General features: G+C 34.2%; 2 protein-coding genes across 2 annotated transcripts in view; one reads left to right on the top strand and one right to left on the bottom strand.

Annotated features, from left to right (window-relative positions):
* LOC150104851 (uncharacterized) overlaps positions 1-25,839 on the bottom strand; it is an 867,921-nt gene that overhangs the window by 771,486 nt on the left and 70,596 nt on the right. The window lies entirely within an intron of this gene.
* Positions 9,756-25,839, top strand: part of LOC150104853 (uncharacterized) — a 92,597-nt gene continuing 76,513 nt past the window's right edge. The window contains exon 1 of the mRNA XM_090395374.1: positions 9,756-10,116. Coding sequence (XP_090251500.1) covers positions 10,075-10,116 — 42 coding nt within the window. The 5' untranslated portion in view covers positions 9,756-10,074. The remainder of the gene's footprint in view (positions 10,117-25,839) is intronic.

The raw sequence follows: 25,839 nt of genomic DNA on the forward strand, positions 1-25,839 counted from the left end.
GCAACAAATACTGTGGCATCCAGAACGCCTTCAAATGCCGGCAACAGCATTATGAAGGCGTTCTGGATGGGTATTTATGAATGGGCGTTTATGGGTACTCTTCTTACGTTAGCAACTTAATTTATAGTTGTTATTTCCTTGCAATATATAGTTTTTGTAAGTCTTCTTAAGAAGAAGAAACTAGTTGAGCTTCGAATAAGGTTTTTTTTTCTGTTTTGGTACGAAGGATTTCCGAAAAGTAAGGTAACACTTTTTTTTTTGGTCTTAATAATGGTGAAATGGAATGAGATAAAACACGGTGGACAGATAGACCCGTTAATAACGTTCAAGAACACCGTCATTGCAGTGTGGCGCTACTGTGGCCTCACAGCTAATTCCAGTTGCAACATGGTGACTACCGTGCGAGTGTGGCTCAAAACAGATGTTCGCAAAGTTATTCGTTTTTTTGCGAGCATAATGGGCTTCACCAAATGACATTCACCGTGAACTAGTTGCTGTGTATGGCGAAAAGGTGATGTCAAAAATTGTGCGATCTCAGCTCCCTCTTTTTTATTGTAAGCTTCATATTCTGGTATAAAATTTTGACAATCATATGTGTAACCTAATTGGGCCGTGTTGACATTGAAGATCGACATGGGATGAGCAGGCCCTCATCAAGCAAGACAGAAGACAACATTTCGCGCATTTTCCTTGAAGATCGGCGAGTGAAACTGCACATGTGGTGAACTTGAGTAAGTCCACTGTTTACGCGATTGTTCACGATGTCCTTGGATTTTGAAAGGTGTGGTCCCGCTGGATGCCTAGACAATTGTCGGAGGAGCACAAGACAATACGCATGGTGATGCGTCTGGAGAATCCGTTGCGATAAAGCCGATGATCTGGAACATCGGCACATCGCTTGCCTGGTCACAGGAGACGAAACATGGGTTAATCCCTTTACCCCGGAAACATTCACAATCTTATGTGTGTAAAAAATTCAAAACTGTTCCCACTGTCCGAAAAGTCATCACCACAGTGTTCTGGGATCGCTAAGGCGTTTTGTTGATTGACTTCTTGCCGAAGGGAGGAACAATCAATGCAGAACTTTACTGTGCAACATTGGACAAATTGAAAGCCGAGATTCGATGCAAACGACCAGGCGTTGTGTTTTAGTGCGGTTTATCAATACCAGTTCGGTACTGGTATTGATAAACTGATCAATCGTTGGGACAAGTGCATCAATAAATGTGGAGAAGTAGTGCATGTTCACTTATTTCTTGGTATATAATTTTAACTTCATATTATTAAACATCTTCGAAATAAAGCTTCTAGTCATTAAATTGAATGCCTAACCGTGCAGACAATATATAATTAAATAAATATATATAAAATTAAATATAAATGTGCAATCTGAACTGAAGGACATAAGAAAAAATGTAATATTATTTACCCAACTATATAGTATATGTATACAATTTATTTAACAGATAATAAAATGTTATTTGACATTTTCAAAAAAAAAAAAAATTATTCAGACGCCTCTGTAGCTCACTCGTTAACAATGATGACCTTCGGTTGGATATCGACCAGGATTCGAAAGCCATCGAGGGCGCGAAGAGCTTTTATACGAACTTTTCAAATCAAAGGTGAGTTAGCAGATTTCATAAGGCGGTGCAAGCATTTTTTTTCTCCACACATGCAATTAGCAGACAGGATTAACAGCATTATTTATATCATTAATTAGGTTCCTATGAAATCAAGGGTACTTGGCCGTGATAGGCTGTTGAGCCTAACACGTTGGGGAAGATTAGATAATAACAGTAACTCACGAGCATGTTAAAATCATTTACTACCAGCAAAGAATAGCAGGATCTATCTCCGGTCCTTTGCAAAACGGATGTCTCTGAGAGCTATGCCTATATAATGAGGGTTATCATAGCATTAGTACACGGAAGAGAGAGATTTCCCCAAAACTATGTGCATGACCGACAAAAAGTTTTTTAAAAAGATTGTCGTTTCGACCAAATAAAAACTGCCTGTGGTAGAAGCAATAAACTCATTTCAAAACAAACCAAATAAAAACCTCCTAAATTATAATATTTCATGTATAACAAGAAGAAATCAAATGTTCTCAAACTGTATGATACTGTCCCCCTCAAAAATATATGCAATAGGACTTCAACGCGCGTAGAGCACTAAATCATTCTTACCGTAACATTTACTGACCAGTAGAAGTATACACTAACAACATAGAAACATTATGACCTCAATCTAATGCCAAGATTTGAGTAAACAGTTCATGCACACTTAGCCACTGTGGATCTTTCTTGCCAGACGCTTCCTAAAAGTTTATTAATATTCTAAAGCATTAAAATTTATTACAAAACGTAACAAAATTTAATTATGTTAATATCAGATTTCTTATTATTACATAAGCAAGCGTTAAGTGTCCGTTGGGACAGCAATCAGTATCAATTTGAACATGGAATAATTACAATTAAAAACGACTCACGTGTGTATGGAATTACTGCATTCCCTTTTCCATGAAGTGGTATCGAATGAGTAATGATAAAAAATAAAATAAAATATATTGTACTGATGACAATGTAAATGAAGTTATAAATACAACTTTTGATCAACAAGGTCAAAATTAACCAAAAAAAAAAAAAAAAAAGAGCCTTTCAGCTGGCTTAGTTCCTTCGAGTATGAAAATTTTTTCGCTTTTACAGACATGATTTCATTAATTAGATCGTTTTCCCTACGCCACTTGGTTTGGAAAGAGATCTGGATTGAAATCGTAGCGATGATACGAGGAACGCCTCCAAACGTTATCCCATCTCTCCTTCCTCCTCCGGACGAAGCACGCAAACTGAATTAACAATACTCGCAGTAGTAGAGGGGGAGATAGGAATAACCATTTTAACAAAAATCGGATTTAATAAAAGTCAATTATTTGCCATTAAGACCAAATATATGAAAATATGATCAACAACAACAAAAAAGGAGAGTAAACCAAATATTGTATTCCTGTTTGCTTGGGCCTTAACTTATTTAATAAACGTTTATTATTTAATATAAATATAAGTATTTAAATATAAAAATATGTATTATTTAATATATTTAAATATCTACAATTGGCGGAAGGATGAAATTACAACTTGATCGAATTTTTTATTTGTCATTTTAATTCAAGAATGTTTTTCGCTTGCTGATGATGTGTACTATCAAATATATTTTTTTCTATTTTTACCCATCCATAAAAAGTTTTATTTATTAAAGAAACAAGGAATTTTTACTGTTTTTGTGCATCCACTTTTCAAATAGCTTTCTCTTCATATAAACATTTTTCGTAGTCTGATGAAAATAGATTTTTTGGGAATACATCAGATTGTATCGAACAGAATATCTTCCTGAACCTTTTTTGTTGCAACTGATTCTCTAACGTCCTTTCATTTTTCAAAGGAGCAGGATTAGGAAACAGCAACCAGTCGGTGAACGCTCTTTGCCATTACTGGCAGATTAATGCGCGTCAACCAAAGTGCTAATCGAGAAGATAAAATTATCTTCCAAAATGAAAAATGTTAATTCGGATAAATGAAATCATTTGTCAACTGATATTATGATTTATGTTAATACATATTTGGCGAATTTCTCTATTTTAATAACTGTCGTTGTTTGTCAGTCAATTCAAAAGGTTAAAGCGCATGACTTTTGATCATTCACGTAAGTTTTTTTAGAGATCCTGCGTTAGACATAGCTCTAAGGTTCCTCTGCTAGAAGCTATACATATATTAGTATATATTTACTATATGTCTGTTCTTATTAAGAAAAAATAAAACTACTGCAAGTACTGCGGCACATATTTCATGCATTGTGTTTTTCTTGTCTTTCTATTTTCAGACACAGTTCTCTCGGTAACCTACGAAATATTATATATGTACACATATATAATATTATTCATTACTCAACATTATTCATCGATGTATGGCTACAGCATAAGTTGAATTTGCACGAAACGAGTATTAAAAGTTTGGTTTGTGCATTGTGTCCTGAGCGAAACTCAAATACGTGTACCAGTGTTTTCCTGACAATAGGCCCACAATCACGTAGCGAGCAGAACGTTAATTAATTGGCAGCGCTTCCCCTGCTTAAAATTACATAGCAATTTTTACTGTCATGAGAGTTGAGTACAAGGCACAAAGACAATAAGACGTGATGATTCTCTCTCGAGCACTCACTGACCCGAAAGATGTCGGCTAACTTACTGTTCCATTCGACAAAAATGGTAAAGAAGAGAAATTGTTCTGTGACATCACTTTGTTTCTTGCCTCATTTAGAAAATGTACTGACAGCCAACAAATAGTTACAGAAACAGGGTCTGCTTAAAATAGTTACTCGTTTTCTGTATAATAAGATAAACTCCATGCATTACAGAGTAAGTAGTTTATATATGTCATTTCGGCATCAGTAACATCAGTAAAAGCCGTATTTTTTCGAGTGCATATTATTTTACAATAAATTACTGAAACAGCTTTGTCATAACAGCATAATAATATTTAAAATATTATTATTTTAAATACAAAAATAAAATATGCATTTTTTCTTATTTTTGCAAAAGAAGAACACTGCAATACTTATCTCTAAATATTGTACATAAATTTAGATTACCTTTCGTGTGGCGTGTTGTCGGCCAAAATAATGAATTACGTGAACAACTTCATACATAATTGCTTGCAAGCCTCTTGGCATTGGCTCCACTAGACCATGGAAGGTGTCCTGAAGTATTCTAGACAAACTAGACAGAATAACATCCCGGAGGTCAGGGAACGAGCAAAGAACTGATGTCGACCGGCGGATGCTGTTCCAGGATCTCATAAATGTTCGATGGGATTCAAATCAGATAATTAGGCGACAGGGAAAGCGCATGGAATACTTATATATGCTCTTCCAACTATTCTTGCATAATGCGAGACTTGTGACACGGGAAGTTGTCTTGCTGGAAGAGTCCAGGTCCATCGAATATTGTCGCCATTTGTACAACAGCTGGTCCAAAACAATCTCCACAAGTAAGAAAATTAACAGTTAAAATGTGTTCAATGGGGGATGAGAAGAGCTAACGATGCCCGTGAGAACAATTTCCCATACCAAAATGCACAGCCATCGGCCTGTTTCCGATGGCTGTGCATTTTTGGCCGAAAACAGTCTGGATTTTCATCATGATTTGGCTCATGAGTGCATATGTACTTAAAAAGAAAAAAATACTAAATAAATTCTCTAATGCCTTTTATTCCCCAGAGGGAGTAGGCGAGGTACTGTAATCCTAAGTAACTCTCTGAAGACTGATGGGCGGCTGATTAATCTTCACCCTTAGCCACACTGACAGCTGGCCCAGGAATATGAGTAATTTTCATAGGCATTCGAACAGATGAGTATGGCAGACAACTGCTGTCATCTCTTCTTAATTCCCCCTAAACCTAACATTACATGTTATTGTCTGAAATAGTGCGAATCCGACGGTAGTTTTTATAAGTTGCCTGGTTAAAAACCAGACCTTCCAGGAGGGAAAAAACACATTCCTGTACTAAAGAGCGACTTACTCGAGAACCAGTGGAAAACGTTTAGACAAAGTTCCTCCAACCGGATAATAGAATCGAACTTATATTTGGGAGGGATGCCTGCGTGTCCCGCAGGAACCCCTCCCCAAAAAAATCAAGAAACAACGTGAAATGATTAAATAAAGAAATTCACCACTCACAAATATGTATTAGAATAAAAAAAAAATCATAATATCAGCGGAACATTTGCTGAACTTGGCTCATCTGGAGTCAGGAATTCACCATCAGAAAAGTTATGGCTGACGTGTTAATGATATTCTGTTTATTGTAGAAGAATCATATTATTCCTTTCACAAATCTAGGCCAAGCAACCTGTTTCAGTCTCGGCTCAGCATTTCACTGGTCTACCTTTGTTTCTTTGATTTGCAATTCATCATCTATCTGGATATTTTTTAAAATCCATGTTATATATTTTTTTATTTTTTACATAATCCGGAAACTCTGCTTAGACTAACCATGGAACTTTTCCTTCAGGCCTTCAAGAAGTGGGGCGAGGGTCTCACACTGAGTTATGAAATTAATCTCTCACTGTCACAACCATCAATGCCCATGGCAGAATTCGAACCCGCAATTTGTTGTCTGGCCAGGGGATACGCTAACCACTCGGCCAACCGGGCAGACTTTCGATATTGTAAGATTACAATAAGTTAAATACAAACATTACTTGCGAACAAATCATAGGCAATATTTCTAATATGCTCTTCTATACGAAACTCAACTGAATTACAACCACGGCACACACCTGGATACTTTAAGTTGTTGCGTTCTGGTTCTACCGGCGAAGCCAGATCGAAGTTTGATTAGAGGAGTGAATGAATGAATGAAATACAGGTATCCCTCGATTAACGCAGTTAATTTATCCCTCGATGTTACCGCATATGTCAAAATTGCGTTAAGCAAATCTAATAATCAATGATAAAAATTACAATTCGTCCATGATCGATTAATGGATTAAAAGAGTACCATATAAAACGAATTATTCGTTTTATATGGTACTCTTTAGGAAAGATAAAAAATGAATGCAAAGTAAATGTTTAATAAATACTTGTACCTACATTAGTTACTGTAATTTTTTTTATCAAAAGAAGCTATCAAGAGTCGTTTGAACAGTTTTAGTTTTTTTCTTATTGGCATAACTTCTACGATAACAAGCAAAATGACTCTCCAGACCTTGGCAAACAAGCAATAAAACATAAAGAAAAAAACACTGCAAATATAATACATGATGGTACAAATTAAGTGGATATTGAATCCAACATTATTTCATAGCTGAATATAAACTACAAGAGTTTCGTGCCGAATATATATAAACTAAAAGTTTCAGCGGATGCAAGCATAAGCAACCTTATGGGCAACTCGTAGTAAAGTTGGAGTCCAGATCACTTTCCTTAGTATTTTACATAATGTAAAGCACATCTCCTAGAGGACATATATGATAAATAAGCCTTTGGCTCTCTATTTCAGTAATACATGGTGGTTTATTTATTTTCAGTTACAATCAAGAAATTATTGAACAAGGAATAAAAAAAAAAACTAAACCATGCTATACTGACATCGGAGGTCGCGGTATCTCTCAGATACAATTTACTGTCAAATATCACAAACCTTTGTATAACATGTGTTAAACCAAACTGAAAGCAAAAAACACTGCGGAATATTCACTCGTAATATATGAATGCACAGCTACTCATGACCTCCAAACTATACACTGAATTGTGTAAGAATATTTATATTAAACATTTTGCATGTATATCAGATCAGCTGCGAGCTCCAGAGGGTTAAAGGCACGTTAATCAAAACTCTTGCCGCGTATATATATCAAGGGATTGCCGCAATTAATTTCGCCGCGCTAATCAAATTCCTCGTTAAGCAAGGAATACCTGTATATAGGAATATTATATTTTTTAAGAATTTTTGCCAACTTGGTTGAAATGGAGCTGATAAACAGAAAAGAAATAAATACTTTCATCGCGACAATGCGCCTTCTCATTCTGAGCTCTTGCAATTCGCGAGTATTTAGCCAAAAAAATTGTATTTCAATATTGGAACAGCCACTGTACTTGCCCGATTGTCTTCCGTGTGACATATTTTCCCCCAAGCTCACGAACAAGATGAAAGGTATACCCTTTCAGAGCATACCCTTTGAGAATGTAAAAAACATTCAACAGGAACAATAAACGAGCTTGCAGAAGAGGACACTTCCAATCCTGTTATACCGCATAGAAGGAACGTCGGAATCGGTACGCTGTGTGCAGGGGAAGAGTTACTTTGAAGGTGGCTACAGGTATCAGACGATTAATTGAATACGCCATTTTATACGAATTCTGTCTCATTACTTTACCCCACCCCCGACACACACACTATTCTGAAAACATGATAAGGCACGTTTCCCCATTAGGCAGAATACTGCGTAACAGCGAATGATAAACCACGTGCACTGCAGGGCAAAGGCGCACAACTAATTATACAGAGCACTGGAAATGTGTCGTGGATAAGACGTTAACCGATTTTTTCAAGAGAAATGTTATATGTTACCATATTAGTTGTTAATCAGTTTCCATGGCAGAGCTGCCGTGTACAAGCCAAATATGACATCAAAATGATGATAGGATTCAGAGAGCACAGTGTGTCGATATTGGACGTTGGAAAACAGTGGTGTGGATTGACGAAGAAGAGCCTTATTTATCAAGGATATCGTTGCCATCTCGTAAATGTGATGACCTTGGTGTTGTTATAATGAGAGGGTTCTTATTTTGGTTTGGAATAGGACTTATTGTTGTAGTACATGGAAAAATGAACACCGAATGCTATTTGACATTCTGCATTCTGTGAACTGCGCTGTGAATAGTCTAATGCAACGATCCAGTATAAATTATGATGATCAAACTGAAAGGACTATGATGACACCAAAACCCATTTTCAAGGAGCAAAGATTGGCTTGGCCATGGCTTCAGATCCAGCAGAATACCGTAACTCCAAAATATATAATAAATACAAGACAATATGCGGATCCCAGTGAGATAAGCAGCTGCAAATACCGTCGTCAAGGAAGCAGTTTCTAGCAAATTTATCAGGTTACAATTCACTCAGTTTAAGAATTAAAACAAATCTTGAGTACTATTTTAATTGTTTAATTACTGTACAAATAAAGCTGCAGATTACTGCTGTTTATATAAATAAAGCTTTCTACAAAGTGTTGTTTTATCTATTCAAGATAAACAAAAGATTCTTATTGAAATGGTATTTTATTTGAATAGATAAAATAACACGTTTTATAAGTACTATCGCAAACGGGCAAACTGCAGTATATTCTTGCTCAGATAACGCATACGGGTGTTTATAAAATGAATTTTAGAGTCAAGAATTTCTCGGTCAAGAATGTTGTATTTTTTTTTCTCTAGGAAATATATAATTAAAATAAGATGTCGCCGAATTGAAGCCTTTGGCTCGTCATATAATTAGTATAATTAAAAGCTTTATTTTCGTTTTAAGACAGAATAAATCATCTGAAGGTAAAAAGATAGTACTACAATATAGTTTGTGATTTAAAACACACACACACACACACACACACACACAGAGAGAGAGGGGGGGGGGCTTAAGGTTGAAAAATGAAGTACTGGCAATACCCATTTTATTAACTGCCACTCAAGTGGCAGTTAATAAAAATTAACTACCATTTGAGGAGTTGCTTCATTCAGCTATAAGAATGAAGCAACTCATAGTAACCAGAATCACTTTCTCACATTTCCCTTCAAAAGTACTGTCCCAAATGTTTTAAGGATGAAGCTGATAACACCGATTTGTAGCTACTTTCACTGCAGCAACCTCAAATGCACTAATTAAATAATTATCACGTACTAAGGCGCGTTCTAACTTACTTCTAAGGTGACCTAGTAGCTTCCTTTCCTCTTGTCCCACATCACTTGTTTCCTCTTTTGCGTAGCTCAAGCCAATCAGACTGCTCATACTTGGAACTAGCAACCAATGCGTAACTATGACAACATGTGTGTGTGTGTGCGCGTGCACGTGGTGAAAGAAAACCTGTCTACTCACCGGTGAAAGATCTACTGAACGAAAAGAAACTGCATATGTTCGGACAGTCATAAGTTAGTAATCATTTTGTGCCTAAGGGCCGCAAGGAACTTGGATAACTTTTACGCTAAATGCTACTCAGCTACATACGGAATTTGTGCATATTTGACATTAGTTAAAATTAAAAGAGAGAGAGAGAGAAAAAAATAAAAAAAAAACTGAAGGAAATGTTCGCACTCTAAAGTACGAGGAGTAATTTATGTAAAAATTAACAACTGTGTCACAGAGCGATTATGTAAATTCCGGAACTGAAAGTAATTATTTCAGCAATAACAGTTTTGAAGTGCACGTTTAAGTGATTATCTACCGACATGAACGTACCAAAGTCGGCAGGAGCCTTGCAGATTACAAAAACCAATCAACAAGGGCGATTCAATTTTGCTATATGAAACTTCGTGTGTTACTTTCTATGGTAAATAGAAGCATGGTAAGTAGGTATTTTAAAAATATTCATAATCAATATTATAAAATGTAAATTCTATAACAATTTTTTTTATTTTGCAACGTGTGTGTGTGTGTGTGTGTGTGTGTGTGTGTGTATTATTTGTCCAATCTTCCGTGCCTCAGTAGGTTTCAGCAAAGCCCTGTGGTTAGTTTGAAAGACTTGAGTTCGAGTCCCATTTATGACGCGAAGAACCTTTATCAGCGCTTTTTAACTAAAAGTGACAACTGATTTCAAATGTAGATGGCAGAGATTTTTCTTCCCGGAAGTAAGCAAACCGTCTAAGAAAACACGCTCGATTTACACCCAAAAATATATTTGCATAACTTGGCGTTAACTTCAAGTAAAAAGAACGCTGCGAAAAAAAGCTAAAAATCCCTAAAAGGAATAATTCTTATTATCTTTCTCTAAGGAACATGATACAGTTATTTCTTTACAGGACTGAGTATCTTAAGAAATTCAGCCTAATCGGAGTAATATCAAGAGAAATCGTTAAAATATTTCTTTTACACTCTGCCGTCATGGTCAAGTAATTTCTTCTTAGAAACCTAATTAATGCTCTGATAAGGAGCTAAATAGTGTGAAATGGTTGTCAAAGTGTATTCTCTGGCCTTTTTTTTTTTTTTTTTTTTGTGGAATGAAAAAGCGCATTTTCGCGAAGACAAATTCTACCACTGACACATGAGATTGCCTAACTCACGTTCTTAATTCTAAATCAATTACATTTAGAAGTGGCTGCCTGGCTGACAATTGCGTTGAGGATTGAGAAGGTTATTTCCCTTGGAATTTGAACAGCAGCAAACAAAATACCACTACTTATTAAAGTCTGCAAAGTAAGTAGCCACTTCTAAACTGCAGCCAACTTCAGTACTCTGCTTACTTTTTCTAAAAATAGAGTTTTTATGAGATTGAAAACTTATGGCATACGTAATGCTCTTCAACACTAATCTGAATTTTGCCTGCCTATTGTAGTTCTCATATCTGCAGAACACTTTACACTACGTTAACAATATAGGTACTTCTACGCTCGGATCAAAATGCTAATCATGCAATTCCTTCCAAATTTTTGCGCTCAAGTAGAAAGTAAGTACTCATTTTGCAACAAACTGAAGAATACCTCTCAGATTTCAATTTTGATTTGCATACTTTTAATTTTTGAATTAATTTGCATAATTTTAATTCTGATTTTCTTTAAAATCAATACAGCAACACACATTAGTGCATCAAAAGTTTTTATGTTAATTTTACTGTATTTTTGTACGATCTTGTGAACTCTTGACTTTGGTACACCGATAATAACTAAGTATCGCATATTCATTGTATATAGGTAACAGAAATGCTTTTTATAACAAGCCAAAAGGCTATTTTACCGGCGACATAAGTTAAGTTTAAGGGAGATGGTAAATCCCGTATTATTCTACAGCCGGGTATGAAACTCGGACCGAAATCCTAGTTTCATGCCGAAAAAACTATTGGCGAGCCCAAGTGTAAGTAATCACTTGGGTAATACAACACCAGGGCAACTCGGAGCAAAAGTGGAGCAAGCTCCGTCACTATCCTTAATATCCCTAAAGGGTTGAAACCGGTCTGGGTAGTGACCTCCTCTCATAATGTAAAACAGTAATACATCTTCTGGGAGCTGCGTTTTACATTATGAGAGAATATTAAGGATAGTGACGGAGCTTGCTCCGAGTTGCCCTGGTTTTGTACTACCGAAGTGATTACTTACACTTGGGCTCGCCGATAGTTTTTTCGGCATGAAACTCTAGGATTTCGCTCCGAGTTTCGTACCCAGCTGTAGAATAATACGGGATTTACCATCTCCCTTAAACTTAGAAATGCTTTTTTTTTTAATAATATTATGTAAGCGTAATAAAAATAATTTAATATACTTTCTTTCGCTTACATAATCACGGGCATGGTAAAAGTAACAAGTAATAACTGAAGAATGCCATTAAGTATCGACTAAATCACCCACTGAGATAAGTGATTTAACTTGCTGCTCAACAGGCGTGAAATCGTTGAAAATTACCTGGAAGAAAGTGACTGCCGGAATCAAAACGTTTAGGAAGACCAAAATTGTTGAATCATGACAAAGTGATTTCGTCATGGCTGTCAAGAAAAACTGCTAATCCTTAGCACTATCCTAGTAGGTTGACCCAATCACCCAAATGCTTGGGGAACCCAATAATTACAGTTTAATTTTTTTTCATAGAAATCTTTTGTAAGGTCAGTTCATTTTACAAAACATGCAACCACAAAGCTAAAAGGAGTTTCTTCATATTAAAAATTATATGAAGTCAACAATATCCCAGTGATCTCAACAAACACATGGGCTTTGGAAACTAAAATTTAAAACCTACTGCAAGAGTGCACAAACTTTTGTGTGGTTTTTCAATAGTGGCATGCTATCAGTATATAAAAAAAAAAACACGTATATAGATCAATAAAAATAATTTTTCATTATTATATTTCAGATTTTAAAGGAATTAAATTTTTAGGTAGTAAGTCATTTTTAAATTCAATAACTGACTTTTATTCGATAATTTTTAAATTAAAAAAAAACATATTATATTTATTAAGCAAGCAAGGCAAACAAAACGTCTGCACTGATAAACCGAACTTGCAAAATATTTTCAGATAAAGTTAGTTATTGTGTCCAATAGTGACAGCTTACTGATAATATACGGCTTACGCCATCTTAGTATCGCACTACTTGAAATATACGTTTCCCAATAATGATGATGATAATCTTATTTTGCCTTTCATGTCGTTTTTAAGAACAAAAATAATAAGAACAACAACAAAAAAATGGGACTTGAGTGGTCGTGTGATAACATCTATGATATTATTAGAATTAGAATATAGTTATATTCATATATTAAAATAGTGTAGAAAACACCTTATTGGTAATTTCTTGGTCACCAGTCTAGTCTTTTTCAGCCATTTCCCGAGCTAATTAATCTTTGGCGAAGATTTATTTTTTTTAATCTTTTTTCCGGAAAAAAACTCAAGTTTTTAACCTCTCAACTAGAAATATCGACCGTTGAACACAATAAATTGAACACGATACTACACGCAATACTACTAGAAAAGATCATGAATACGAGAAGAAAAGTTTGCTGCCATATATTTCAGTGGCTTTTGTCTAAATTATCTTCGTCAGTGACTAAAGACATGCAATCTCTAGAGGCCAGCCGTCAACCAATTTCCACAAAAAGTTAAGACTTATGAATACTAAGGGTATATAAAGGCATCAAAGGAGGGAGGGAGAGAGAGAGAGAAAGAGAGAGAGTATAAAAAACATCAGTGCCAGGAGTGTTCCAAACCTTACTCACCGGTATTTTATTAGTACACGATTTTGTTCACTGAATTTTTTTAAATAAAAACTGTTAATTCCCTTATAATATGCAACTTATATATCGAGGGGACATTAAAAATTAAAATCTTCTTGATCCGAAATGTCTTGAATGATTGATTTATCTTCTGAGAATTCTAAAATTAGAAATGTTTTTTTTTTTTATTTAAAGGATTTATTTAAAACAATAAAAAAATAAGTTATCAATATACGATGATCCGATTCTCGTCCAATAAATTTTTGAAAATGTAAAATTATCAGAAATGGAATTTTATGAAACATTACAAAGTGTAATGGTCTAAAAGCTCTTGGTCTAAAAGGATATAATTTTTAACAAATACGATATACTCCAAAAGGTTTTTTTTTTATTTGAAGGTTCTACTTTCCAAATGGAATTTGTACATTTTGTTATTCCAGTTAATCAGAACCGACAAAATTATGCTAGTCTTTTTAAAAAAATGCATATCAAAGTGTCATGTAATAATAATAAGGTGCTTCAAACCAAATTGTTGATAGCAACCTAAGTACTCAAAAAGTTGCTTACACATGCGCGCCCATCATTTACATCACATCTTTCAAGTTGTGTGCACTGTTCAAAAAAAAAAAAAACCGTATTTTATAGCATAAAAAATCGGTCCCGTGTAAAATAATGTAGGCAAAAGATCTGTCCGACTAATCCTGATGATAAATATATCAAGTGGTTCCTACTTAGTTTATAGAAGCTGACATTACAACATAAGTCTACAGGGTATCCAAAAACTTACAAATGATGCTCAATTATCCCTATCATACAAGGTTAGATTTTTTTTTTTTTTTGGAGTTCCGTAAAGGATAAAGTATACAAGCGTGTACACTTACTCCGAAAATGTTGAAGCCATAAGCTATAATCTACCTTGTACCTCAGCTATAGCTGAGTTACAGGGTGGATTGCATTGTTTACTTCCAATAAAAAAATTTAAATTTTAAACTAAGAAAGGATCATTCACAATATTTGTTACTGATATATCTCACTGTTTTCAACAAATATTTCCATTTAAAATACTCTCTATGAAATACTGCATTTTGTATCGCATAAGTAAGGTTTGAGCTGGATCGTTAAGCAAGATTGCTAAAGAACTAAAGTCGCGATAGTATATCATATCTGCCAATTGTTTTCTTAGGCTGTTTTTTTTTGTTTTGCGTGAAGAAATTTCCGAAAACTTCCTTCGGCAATTTCCAGGAATTAATACAAATAGACCTCAATAATTTCTTAAAAATGTTACGTAATAATGTTCTTGAGATTTGAACCAAGCAAGTGCGACCATGAAGGCATTGTAGAGGTAAAGCATACTTTATTCTTATGCCAGAATTTGCATATGGCATATCAGTTATCAATTCGACTTATAGTACCTAGAGCTCGTGTTATCTTATTTAGTCGTAGTTCCAATATTTCTTATTTTCTATTTTAATCCTGAGTCATAACTGGCAAAATACAGTATGACTGTAGTTTTTTAGTATATGGAAAGCTCTGGAAAGCTTATGTAATGCCCGAAGGAAGAAGCGACATGAGTCTTTCGGTTGGAAAATACTGGTTCAAATCTGGTCATGACGCTAGAAACCTTTATTAGGACATTTTCAAAAGTGAATGTGCTGGTGTCGTAGGTAGGAAAAAATTTTCTCTGAGAAATTCGAGTTTTTCCTGTCGTAAATCAGGCAATAGGACAAAACCGACTAACATACAAACATACATTTAATGGGTGAATCATTTAGTGCTCGGAATTCATGAAGCGGGGGGGGGGATATTAAAATAAGGAGTATCACAAGTTTATCTTGAAACACACCCTTTTATAAGCCATAAATAAATAATATAAACATAAAACTGACCTTGAATCCATTTGACAGTGGTTACATGTATACGATAAGTGTTTCCAGGTATGGATTTGGATTATTCGTAAAGTTTATACCATGATCACCATAGACAAACGTAAGTCTCCTAGTGATGATTCATACCAGAAGGCAACTTTTTTTTTCATTGATTGAACTGTCTGGCTAAAAACTGTTTTCGGTTATTTGCTTCAGTAATAACAATAATTAATTTATTAACTAATAAAATACAAACGTTAAAAAAAAAACTAGTAAATTTTCCCCCCAGTTTATTTTCCAAGTCTGAAACCGCCATTTGATGAATTAAATCCTATTGCTACATGAACATTATTATTATTGCTAACATTAATAAATAGCAAGCAGAAAAGAAAAAGAAAAATAGCACAGGTGTTTGGGGAGAGCTCTGTATTTATTTCTCTACCATCCACTTTTAGTAAACTACTTGGATTGAGAGAGAGTTAAAGTTTTATTTTTTACTTTATTTATTATTTTGTACAAGCTTTCTGCAGTTGATCATGACGCAATTTAATGTTAAATATGTTTATCCGACTCTTTAAAAATCGGAAAACTGAAATTATGTCTCAGATTTTGATTTAAAAAATATGGTCATCGCATGTATGTAAACAAACTAGTTCTTTGTAGAGTTTCTGACACTAAACATGTGCTAAGTGCTGTGCAATCAAAAGACGGGAAAACAAGTTAATCGCATGCTACAGTAAATTATAATACTACATGTATCATTATGAGGATCTCAATGTCCACCGGTTGAGCAACAGACTTTCAGGAAAATACAGTAATCTAATTTTATGTCATAAGAAGAATGGCAGGATTACTTAAAGTACTGCAATTTTGGAAGATAAGTGTTTATTATAAGTCAGATACTAAATTGATAAGCAAAGCATAATAGGGAACAGATATAATAGACTAATAGCACAACAGTAAATTTTTATCTTCCATAATCAGATGATTACTCAAAATGACCAGCACACACACATTCACTGACACTGCTGGCATTGTCATGTATATTACAGTTTTTTTTTCTTTTCATATATACGTTAATTAATTTTCACTATATATATATATATATATATATATATATATACCAAGGGGGGCTCTTCTCCCCTGTCGCCTACGGCTGAACCCTCCCCTCCCCCGAGTTCCGGGCTGGTAAGTCGGAGACAAAAAACGTGACATAAAAACGTTTCAAATTTCGGCTTATCTTTTTATATATATTACTACTAAAAGTTTAATAACTATTATTATTAAACTTTAATTAGTAATTTATTATCTTTTGAAGATTGGCAATAAAGATAGCCCTATTATTCTTTGCTTATTATTTATTTTGCGGAGATTTCCGAAATGAAGACCTTAATTTATTGGTGTTTCCAAAGTATTTTTATTTCATTTATTTATTCCGATATTCTTCACTAAATACTCGATTCTTATTGTTTCATGCGTCATTAAAAACAAGCAAGAAACTCGTAAATAAGTACATAAAGAATTTAAACGGCGAATTTTCTGATGACTTGCATTTCCAGTCTCCAAAATCTTGTCGTCGAAATTTCCTAGTATGAAAGACTAGGTCTTGCTCTTTATCACGCAACTATTTTTAAAAAATGACGTAAAATAAAAACGCATGTCTTAAGATGCAATGATGCAGATATTAAACGCGTGGAGTCGTGTACACGGTTATGTTATGAATTTTTGTTAACCTCTCAGTGCTATCACTGGGAAGTACGCGAAAATTCTTTAATTTTGCTTAACTTATGATGAAAGTATTTCACTTAAAACGAAACAGCAAAGCGTAACTTTTTACGCGACCTCTATTAATTGGACGTTTCTTTCATTGTGCAATCGTTACGTTTTGTAACAAACAGGAAAGAAAAAAAAAACAGACAAGCTTTAGAGAAACCATGCGTCAGTGTTCACTTCATTAATAAGTTCAAGCAAGCGGTAAATGAGAAAAAGAAAATACGATACCAACATTAAAAAGCAGTTCTGAGTGCGGAAGTTAAACGTCGATGTTGTTCAGACTTACGGTTCAAGCGACTAAAACTGTGATACCAATAATTGCGCGCATTCTTCTAGCCTATTTCGATAGATAAAACACCTCTTACCCTTTCATTTGGTAGATTTCATGAAATCTGCTGACTCTCATTCAGTTGAAATGCCCTACTTATAAAACGATCTTTCGCATCCTGCATGCGATTTGAACTCAGGTCTTTCCAGCTAAAGGACATTATCGATATCAACTGAGCTAGGAGTCTTGTTGGGTTAATGAAAAACGTCCTCTATTAAGCTTAGGGTAGAGTAGACTCCTGGTGGATATTATTTATTTTCTTATAAACATTGAACCAATGTGAAAGAAGGAGAAATTTTCTTTTCCCTGATCGAATACACTGTAATTTTATGGTATTTGATCAAAATGGTGGTGATAAAATGTGTTGGTCGTTTTATTTTTCAACACACACACACACGCTTGTAGAATACACGTATGCACCGATTCCAGGAGTTCCAGTTTGTATTAATCTCTGTTAGAGTCACTCAAAACTCCTCAACAGTACACATAATCTCACAGAAAATCTGCTTTTTAGGCTGATTTTTGGGTTATCGTAAACAGAAAAGTTACTAGAACTAGATCAGGTGTATAGAAAGGATAAGAAACCTTCAAATTCCACCTGTATGACTGCTATTTGGAGATCATGTCGATGGAAAACCGTACCACAGCTTACCGTTTTTGTTTCCCCCCCCCCCTGTTATTCTGATTATATTCTTCGCTGGACAGCTGTCTCCCCTTATAGCCGATCATTACTATAATTTCTTTAGTTTTGATTCACCTAAAAGTTTTCAAAGGGCTTATTTGGGCGTCCGAGCAGTTACATTATCGGTACTGATCTCGCCAACTTTACCTATCCCTGCTTATCATATATTTGTGGTCTTGCTGACTGTTGATTATCTACAACCATATTGTTCCATTTTCTGTATCGTGACAGTGACTAGACTTTCCTATTGATGTTAGTCTTCACATGACCTCCTTCCCCTTTTAAAATCACTGAACCACGTCGTAATATTTGAATATGAATGATATCAAGCTTTCTGATTTTATTTATAATTTTCCTTTATGCAGAAATATTTGCTCATATTGCCCAAGTTCTTTCTTTTTTTTTTTTTTTTTTTCTGCATGCTAACTTCTCTCTTTTTATATCCTGGGAAAAAAAAGTAACGGTATTTTAAAATGAATTTTTTATCTTTATATATAGTGGCTGAAAGGGATTGCAAATATAAAAAAAAAGAATATTTAAATGATTAGACCATTCAATTTCTGTATCAGTCACTTATTTATAATTTTATTAGGTGAACATTAATCGAAATAAAGATATAATGTACACTCATGATGAATGTTAATCAGAATGAAATGTTAATAAAGTTCACCTTTTACCCGTTTCCACAAATTCTGTTATTAAAAAAAGGTATTAACATTTGAAAGGAAAATATTTTTAAAACTCTGGTTGATTGCAAAACTAAGTTTTTTTTTATTAAAAAAACTGATTCCAATCAGTACAGAGTTTTCAGTAAATCAGTGACCAGCAACCGTCTATCAGAAGCATAGATAATTAGAAATTAACAACAAAACTTCTTAGTTACTTCCGTAATTGAGCAGTTTCATTGCGAATCCACTGTACTACGAAAGTAATACGCTAAGGCTTTAGACAAGACGAAAGAACTGTTTCATTTCACAAACATACATGTACGTATATAAGTTAAATGTCAATTAGCTTTTCAATGCTGTCTCGACATTAGTTTCTAGAAAGAACTAAGATAAATTAATATACCTCTAGCCAATACTAATGCATTTTTACAGCACAGTATGATTAATTAGGGAGCCCAATACCTCTTTCATTTGTAGATACAGGAGTGAAGCAGTTCTGACAGAGTGCACATAGAACTAAACTTGCTTTTTTTTTTTCGTCTTAATTTTTGTAAGTGAAGAAAGAGGAGGTAGCAGTGTACGAAATATATAACGTAGACAACCTGACTTTATTACACTTGCCTGGGTCAGATCCAAGTAGAGAAAATTATTTAGAAATAATACAAATAATTAATTTTTCATTATGGCGAAGAATAGACAGAATGACCTTTAATCAGGAGCTAGGAATGTACATTATAATTGTAAACATGAAGTAGATAAATAATATGGCTGTGGAATAAATAATATCAGCTAATATACGGATGATAGTGTATGCCATTAAAAATTAATATATTGTTTGATTTTATTGATAACGTAGTATATTCATAATTAGTATTAAATACAGTAACCAAGAACAGGATGGGTTGGGTTATTTGGAACTACGACTTGAAGCAATTAAGGCTAGGATACCAAGGTATTTCGTGTTAATTGCATGAGTCCTGACCGGTTTTTCCTGAGTTGGCATCAACGACGCCAACTGATTGGAAAGACTTAAGTTCGAATCCCATCTAGGACGCGAAAAATATTTATGTGGACTTTTAAAATGGAGATGAGTTAGCTAGTCTCATAAGGAGGTGGAAAGGTTTTTCCTTCCGGAAAATCGGATTTTTTAATCCTTCAAAACAGACAAACCGACCAGAAGAATTCAAACAATTACGGTAACAAGCTTAATACAGTGGCTGTATAGCCTTAGTTGCTTCAATAATTTCAAAGTATAGCCTATTTTACAGACTGAAAAGTCCGAGTTTCTGGGACATAAATCCATGCTATGAAAGGTAGGAAGCAGGTTAACTCAACCTCCGTTAAACGGCCCTTATAAAGGTTTTTTTATAATTATTTTAATTGACGGTTATTATGACAGATATATTTTAAATGATAGTTAAAAATCACGGTGATAGTTTTATCTTTTTTGCTTTATCACAGCTCAATTCAAGAAATGTTGTAAATCTACAGCAGATTAGCACCATAAGTGATTTAATAGATAGATAATCCATTAACTTCACTCTACTAAAAGTATCACAGAATACTTTTTGAAGCCACTTGAAACAAATGGATGGTCTCACTCCGAATGATGAAAATCATCTAAAAGATATTCGCGAACATTCATGCAAAGTGGTAGTCGAATCCACAGGTTTGAAAGCTGAGAACCTATTAACAAGACAGTGGTGATCTGTTACAGCGCAGAAGTAAAATACTTACCAATAGTTTCAAATGCTCTTAGTTCAAATAGAAGTGTGCCGCAAATATGCAGACAGCGCTTTCCAGAACTAGGTTCGTTATAAAAGTGACTGGGATAAATAGAAAATGGAACGGTGTAGCAACCTGTAAAATTTCAATTCTTTTGAACTGAAAAAAAAAATCCATTTGGCAAACCAAGCTGGAGAAGCTAAATGATTAATAAACACGTTATTACTATGGCTCTGGTTATTATTACATCATAATGAAATTAATATAAATACAGACACCAAGTGATTATGTTGAACATTTGGTTTTGTATTTAATCTATATAAATGAGTATTTATTGTTGATATTAATATAAATATAATGATTTTAGTTAGATGATTGATATGTACTGAGCACTGCTGAATATATTGTTATTGTTTTATTGCACATATATGAAATGACAGGACAATTAAAAGTGTAAAATTAACATAAAAAGGATGATAGTCAAAAATAGAGGAGAAGTAGTTAGGAGTGCGATAAAGCAAATGCTAGTCCATTCGAGCCGAAGGGGAAAGGGAGGAGAATGAACTCTCTGATAATGATTCCAATCTGGGGTATTGATCAACTTAAAGAACTCTGAACAAGCCCTTTTCTATATAAGATGAGTCTGATTATAGGATTGGTATCATGCTTTGGACAAACGGGAAAGAAATGTTTTCGTATATAATATCAACAGAAACCTTTACTTCGTGGATTTATTTTGGTCATATCAAACTTCAGCCTAAATTTTAACTAATAATTGCTATTCTGGTAATGATGTTCTCAGCAAATGTTCAGAATTTTCTCATCCTTTACAATGAGAAATTCTACAACAATCGAGCCAAAAAAGCAATCTTAAATCATGGAATAAAATATTATATTTCTTATGTTATTACTGATTGGTCTATATTCAATTTCCAGCTCTTAGTAGTAATTATCAACATCAGCACTGAAGCATGTAAAGAAATGATTTTACGGGCAGATTATTATATAATGATTATATATTCTCCGCTTTTAACTAATCCACAGATTTATAATAAACTGCAATGCTATTTTTTATATGTAATATTATTATTATTAAGAGAGACCTCCAGGGAGTCAGAGACTCATCGAGGGAGGCCACATACTACACACGCCAGCTATCATACTTATTCTGGAATTCATTCACACTGCTTGCACTCACAACATACAATGGCAATCCATTCCAATCACGCACCACCCTCTGAGAGAAAAATCTGGCCCTTACACCCTTCTTGGCAGCCTTCATTCTCAGCTTCCCAGGATGCCCTCTCGTCCTTTCCCCACCCTCCATAAATTGAAAAATCCCATCAATTGAAATCCTGTAGGACCCTTTGAGCAGTTTGTAAGTCTCAATCATATCACCCCCTCTTTCTCCTATTTGCTAGTGTCTGCAATCTACAAATTCTCAACCTGTCTTCATAATCAGTATTCCACAATCTTGATATCATTTTTAACACTCGCCTTTGTACTCTCTCCAATATATCAGAATCACATCGGAAACCAGGAGACCAGACCTGTGCACAATAGTCCAAGTGAGGTTTTATCAAGGCGTTGTAAAGAGGCAAAATAACATCCTTATCTCTACATGTGAACGTTCGTTTGAGCATTGCAATTATCTTTTGAGTTGGATTTGCAATCTTTGCCACATAGCCCCTGAACTTCAAATATGACAGTAATTTGTAATATGACGTTGTATACAAACATTTTTTTTTGTATACAACGCGTAGTCTAAGAGTGCGTAGATACTGAAATCCGTATACGAGAATATTTCAAAATGTCTTCTATGAAAGACCACTGCTTATGGACCTAGTCCCTGATAATCTTGGAAACTGTCCCGCTGTTAGCAAAGACATCACACCACGAATTTCTGCTTCGAAATTACACTATCACTTTCTGCAAATGCAGTAAAATATATAGAAATATGATCACTTTGTTTCATGTTTCCAGTCCCTGTCATCTAATTGATGAAGTGATCATACGACGCTCAGTTGATGTATCTATTGGTTGTATGAGGAATACATCTTATCAAGCGAGCGATGTATCTTCATGTAATGTGCTAATTGCTGTTTTCAACTTATTTAGATAATAAATTTAAACTAATATAAGCTAATATTACATCAACTACCCTCAGATGACTCTATTAATGAAGAGTGGCATCATCTCTGCAGTATTTTAGAAGATTCAGCCCAAGAAATCTTGGGAATGAAAAAACAATGGAAAAGAAAAAAAAGGCCTTCAATGGAACAATTTCGTTACCAATTTAGAAAACAATATTGATAAACCTTAAACACAAACATATACATTTGTAAGATACATGAATAATAACCTTAGAGAAATTATCAATACCATACTTTTGGAGGACTGGCTTAAATACGATAAAGAATTATGAACAATTGATAACAGCTCACTCTCAGACCCACCATTTGCAAATAATTCAGACTCCTTTACCCTTGAAGATTTAGAGTCAACACTTAAACAATGCAAGAACCATAGAAGCCCAGGAGAGGAATGGTATCAATATGGAAGTTTCAAATTCTCTGGAGACAATTTCAGATACAGACTACTAGAATTCATGAATAAGATCCTAAACTGCCAATTACCACCAGAAAACTGGCAAAATGCTATGATCGTCCCCATCTTCAAAAAAGGCAATATTAATGAATGTCAAACTATAGAGGCATTAGCCTTTTAAACACTGGATATAAAATATATTCAAGTCTCTTAAAGACTAAATTAACCAAATATTATAAAAATATTTTTGAAGAGGAACAAAATGGTTTCCGAAAGGCAGATCCTGCACTGATACCTTTTTTCACTCTCAAGCTCCTGATAGAAAAAAAGAAGATAATTCAATTTAGAGATTCATATATTATTCATAGATTATAAAAAGGCTTTTGATAAAGTCAGTCATATAAGCTACTGGAAATTTTAAGAGATGACGACATTCCTAACCAGTTAAAGCAATTTTCAATATATAACAATAACCAAATTACAATGTTTAAAGATAGCCGCACAAAAATCTGTATCAAGAATATAAATGCAGTTTATATTCTGTGATTCAGAATCACAGAATATTGTGATTTTCTGTGATTTACAGAAATCACAAGGAGGTAGTCTACCGCCACTCCTCTTTAATATCTATATTAACAATATTATAAGGGAGTGGGGGGAAACAATCAGTTTTGGCATTCGCATAAATGATTATACCAACATCGATACAATTTTATTCGCCGACGATCAGGTTCAAATTGAAGATAACGAAGATTCAATACAGCGAGCAGGCTTTTCATTAAATGAAATAGCCAAAAATATACAATATGGAAAACTCCACTTCCAAAACCAAAGTCATAGCATTTAAAGGCCGAGACCCAATTAGAAGCAAAATTTGCATCGATGATGATATTATAGAACAGGTTAATACATTCAAATATCTAGGCTACCACTTATCATATGAAAGATAGAAAAACATGGAACATAAAATAACTAATTATATACAAATAACAAAAACTATAAATCAGATATTCAATCCAAATTTAATAAGCAAGAAAACAAGAATGAGAATCCATAACTCAATAGTAAGACATATGGTTCAGAAGCCTGGACCATAACTCAAAAAGATAGAAAAAGATTGATAAGCTCTGAAATGAGATTCATGCGCAAAACAGCTGGATATAATAGACTAGACTTCAAAAGAAATAGCGTACATCTTAAAGAAACTTGAGGTGATATCTGTTTTAGATTACATCGATCTTTATAGAGTGGGATGGAGACAACATACAGAAAGAATGAGTGAAGGAAGACTCCCCAGAGGGAGAGAGAGATATACAGATATCGACCTCAAGGGAGAAGGAATAAAGGATGGCCTTTGAAAAGATGAGAAGAGACCGTAACAGGCCACTAGGCCTATTACTGGAAAGGAAGAACTAATATTTAAATAAATTTAACAATATTTTTATACATAATTTTGAAAAAGAATATTATAAAATGCTTATTGCAATCAAGGAAACACGTTTTTTTTTAAATACAAAATAAATATGGTGTTTTTTGTCCATTGATTTTGGAAAATTAAAAGAAATTATTACAACAAGGAGTCTAATTTCAGAAATTTATTTTCTCTATTCTATTTGTAGATCGTTAATCCTTTCAGATCCTGAAAGAAGTTCTAAACGTTATTCGGAATAACTCATGCATTATGGATGTATCAGCAGTGAGTTAAATGAGGAAATTAGAAACGAAGTAGCGATTGACATTCAGGAAGAATTCGTCACGTAGTCACTACATACCTGGTTTAGTTTCACTTTTTATCAGGGTTGATCAACGTGTTGATTGATACCCCATGTTAAAATATTCGAAATTTGAAGTATTTCGAAGGAAATAATTATTCTTGCAGATGACAAAATAAGTAGACCGATAAGCAAAACTTGTGCAATCTTAAAAGAAAGAAGGAAAAGTGAGACTAATTTACGATAAGTTTGTATTTGTGCTTAACAAGTGAAATCAGCTAAAAGCGTTTGTACATCTGTGGTTGGTGAAGCGCTGTTATTCCTGAGAACTCGAAAAAAATATGAAGATAAAATTTATACCTGTGCCTTCAACAGAGATACGAGGCATCCATTAGGCGGATCTCGTGGCGTAATATTAATGATAACCCTAAAAAGAGAGAAAAGGAAAAGCAATAATAAGGAAGTAAGAAGAAGAGTGTACAGATAAGGAACGTAAAATGAATACTACGCACGCGATTTTCATATCTAGACAATGTACAGTTCAGTGATTTGACTTCGCTACTAAAACCATCATTGAACAGTTAAAAAAGAAAGGGAGATTATTTATATAGTGTCGACGATGGTTATCGGATGCACGAAACAGGAAAAACGACACACATTATTTATGAGAATTCAGCAAGCATAATAACTGGCTTTGTTTTTACTTGCGTTAATGTCAATATCTCATCAGGAGGTATCCCACCTCGTGCCAGCTTATAAGGAAGTAAATCCTATTTAGTCTTAATAAAGCACAAAGAAAACCGATGACCAGTTTCTTTTTATATTAATGTGTTTAACTATTTTTAGGTTCAAAATATGAATGGAGACAGCCTCTTTAGTTCAGTCAGCTTGTTGTGGTTGTTTTAGGATTTTAACCGAAGTAACTCACATATGGTGGTGGCAGGTGTATTAAATTGCGTATGTATTTTCTGGCCAATATGCCTGGTTTGCGGGATGAAAAACCATGCCACCATCACGCTATAAAACTGACTAATTCATCTTCATATGCAAAATCTTTGTTTCTTCGAATTCTG

This window comes from Typopeltis vanoorti, chromosome 7, assembly GCF_054136105.1.
Source record: "Typopeltis vanoorti isolate ZY-2024b chromosome 7, IOZ_Tvanoo_1.0, whole genome shotgun sequence".
In the NCBI taxonomy this organism is placed as follows: Eukaryota; Metazoa; Arthropoda; class Arachnida; order Uropygi; family Thelyphonidae; genus Typopeltis; species Typopeltis vanoorti.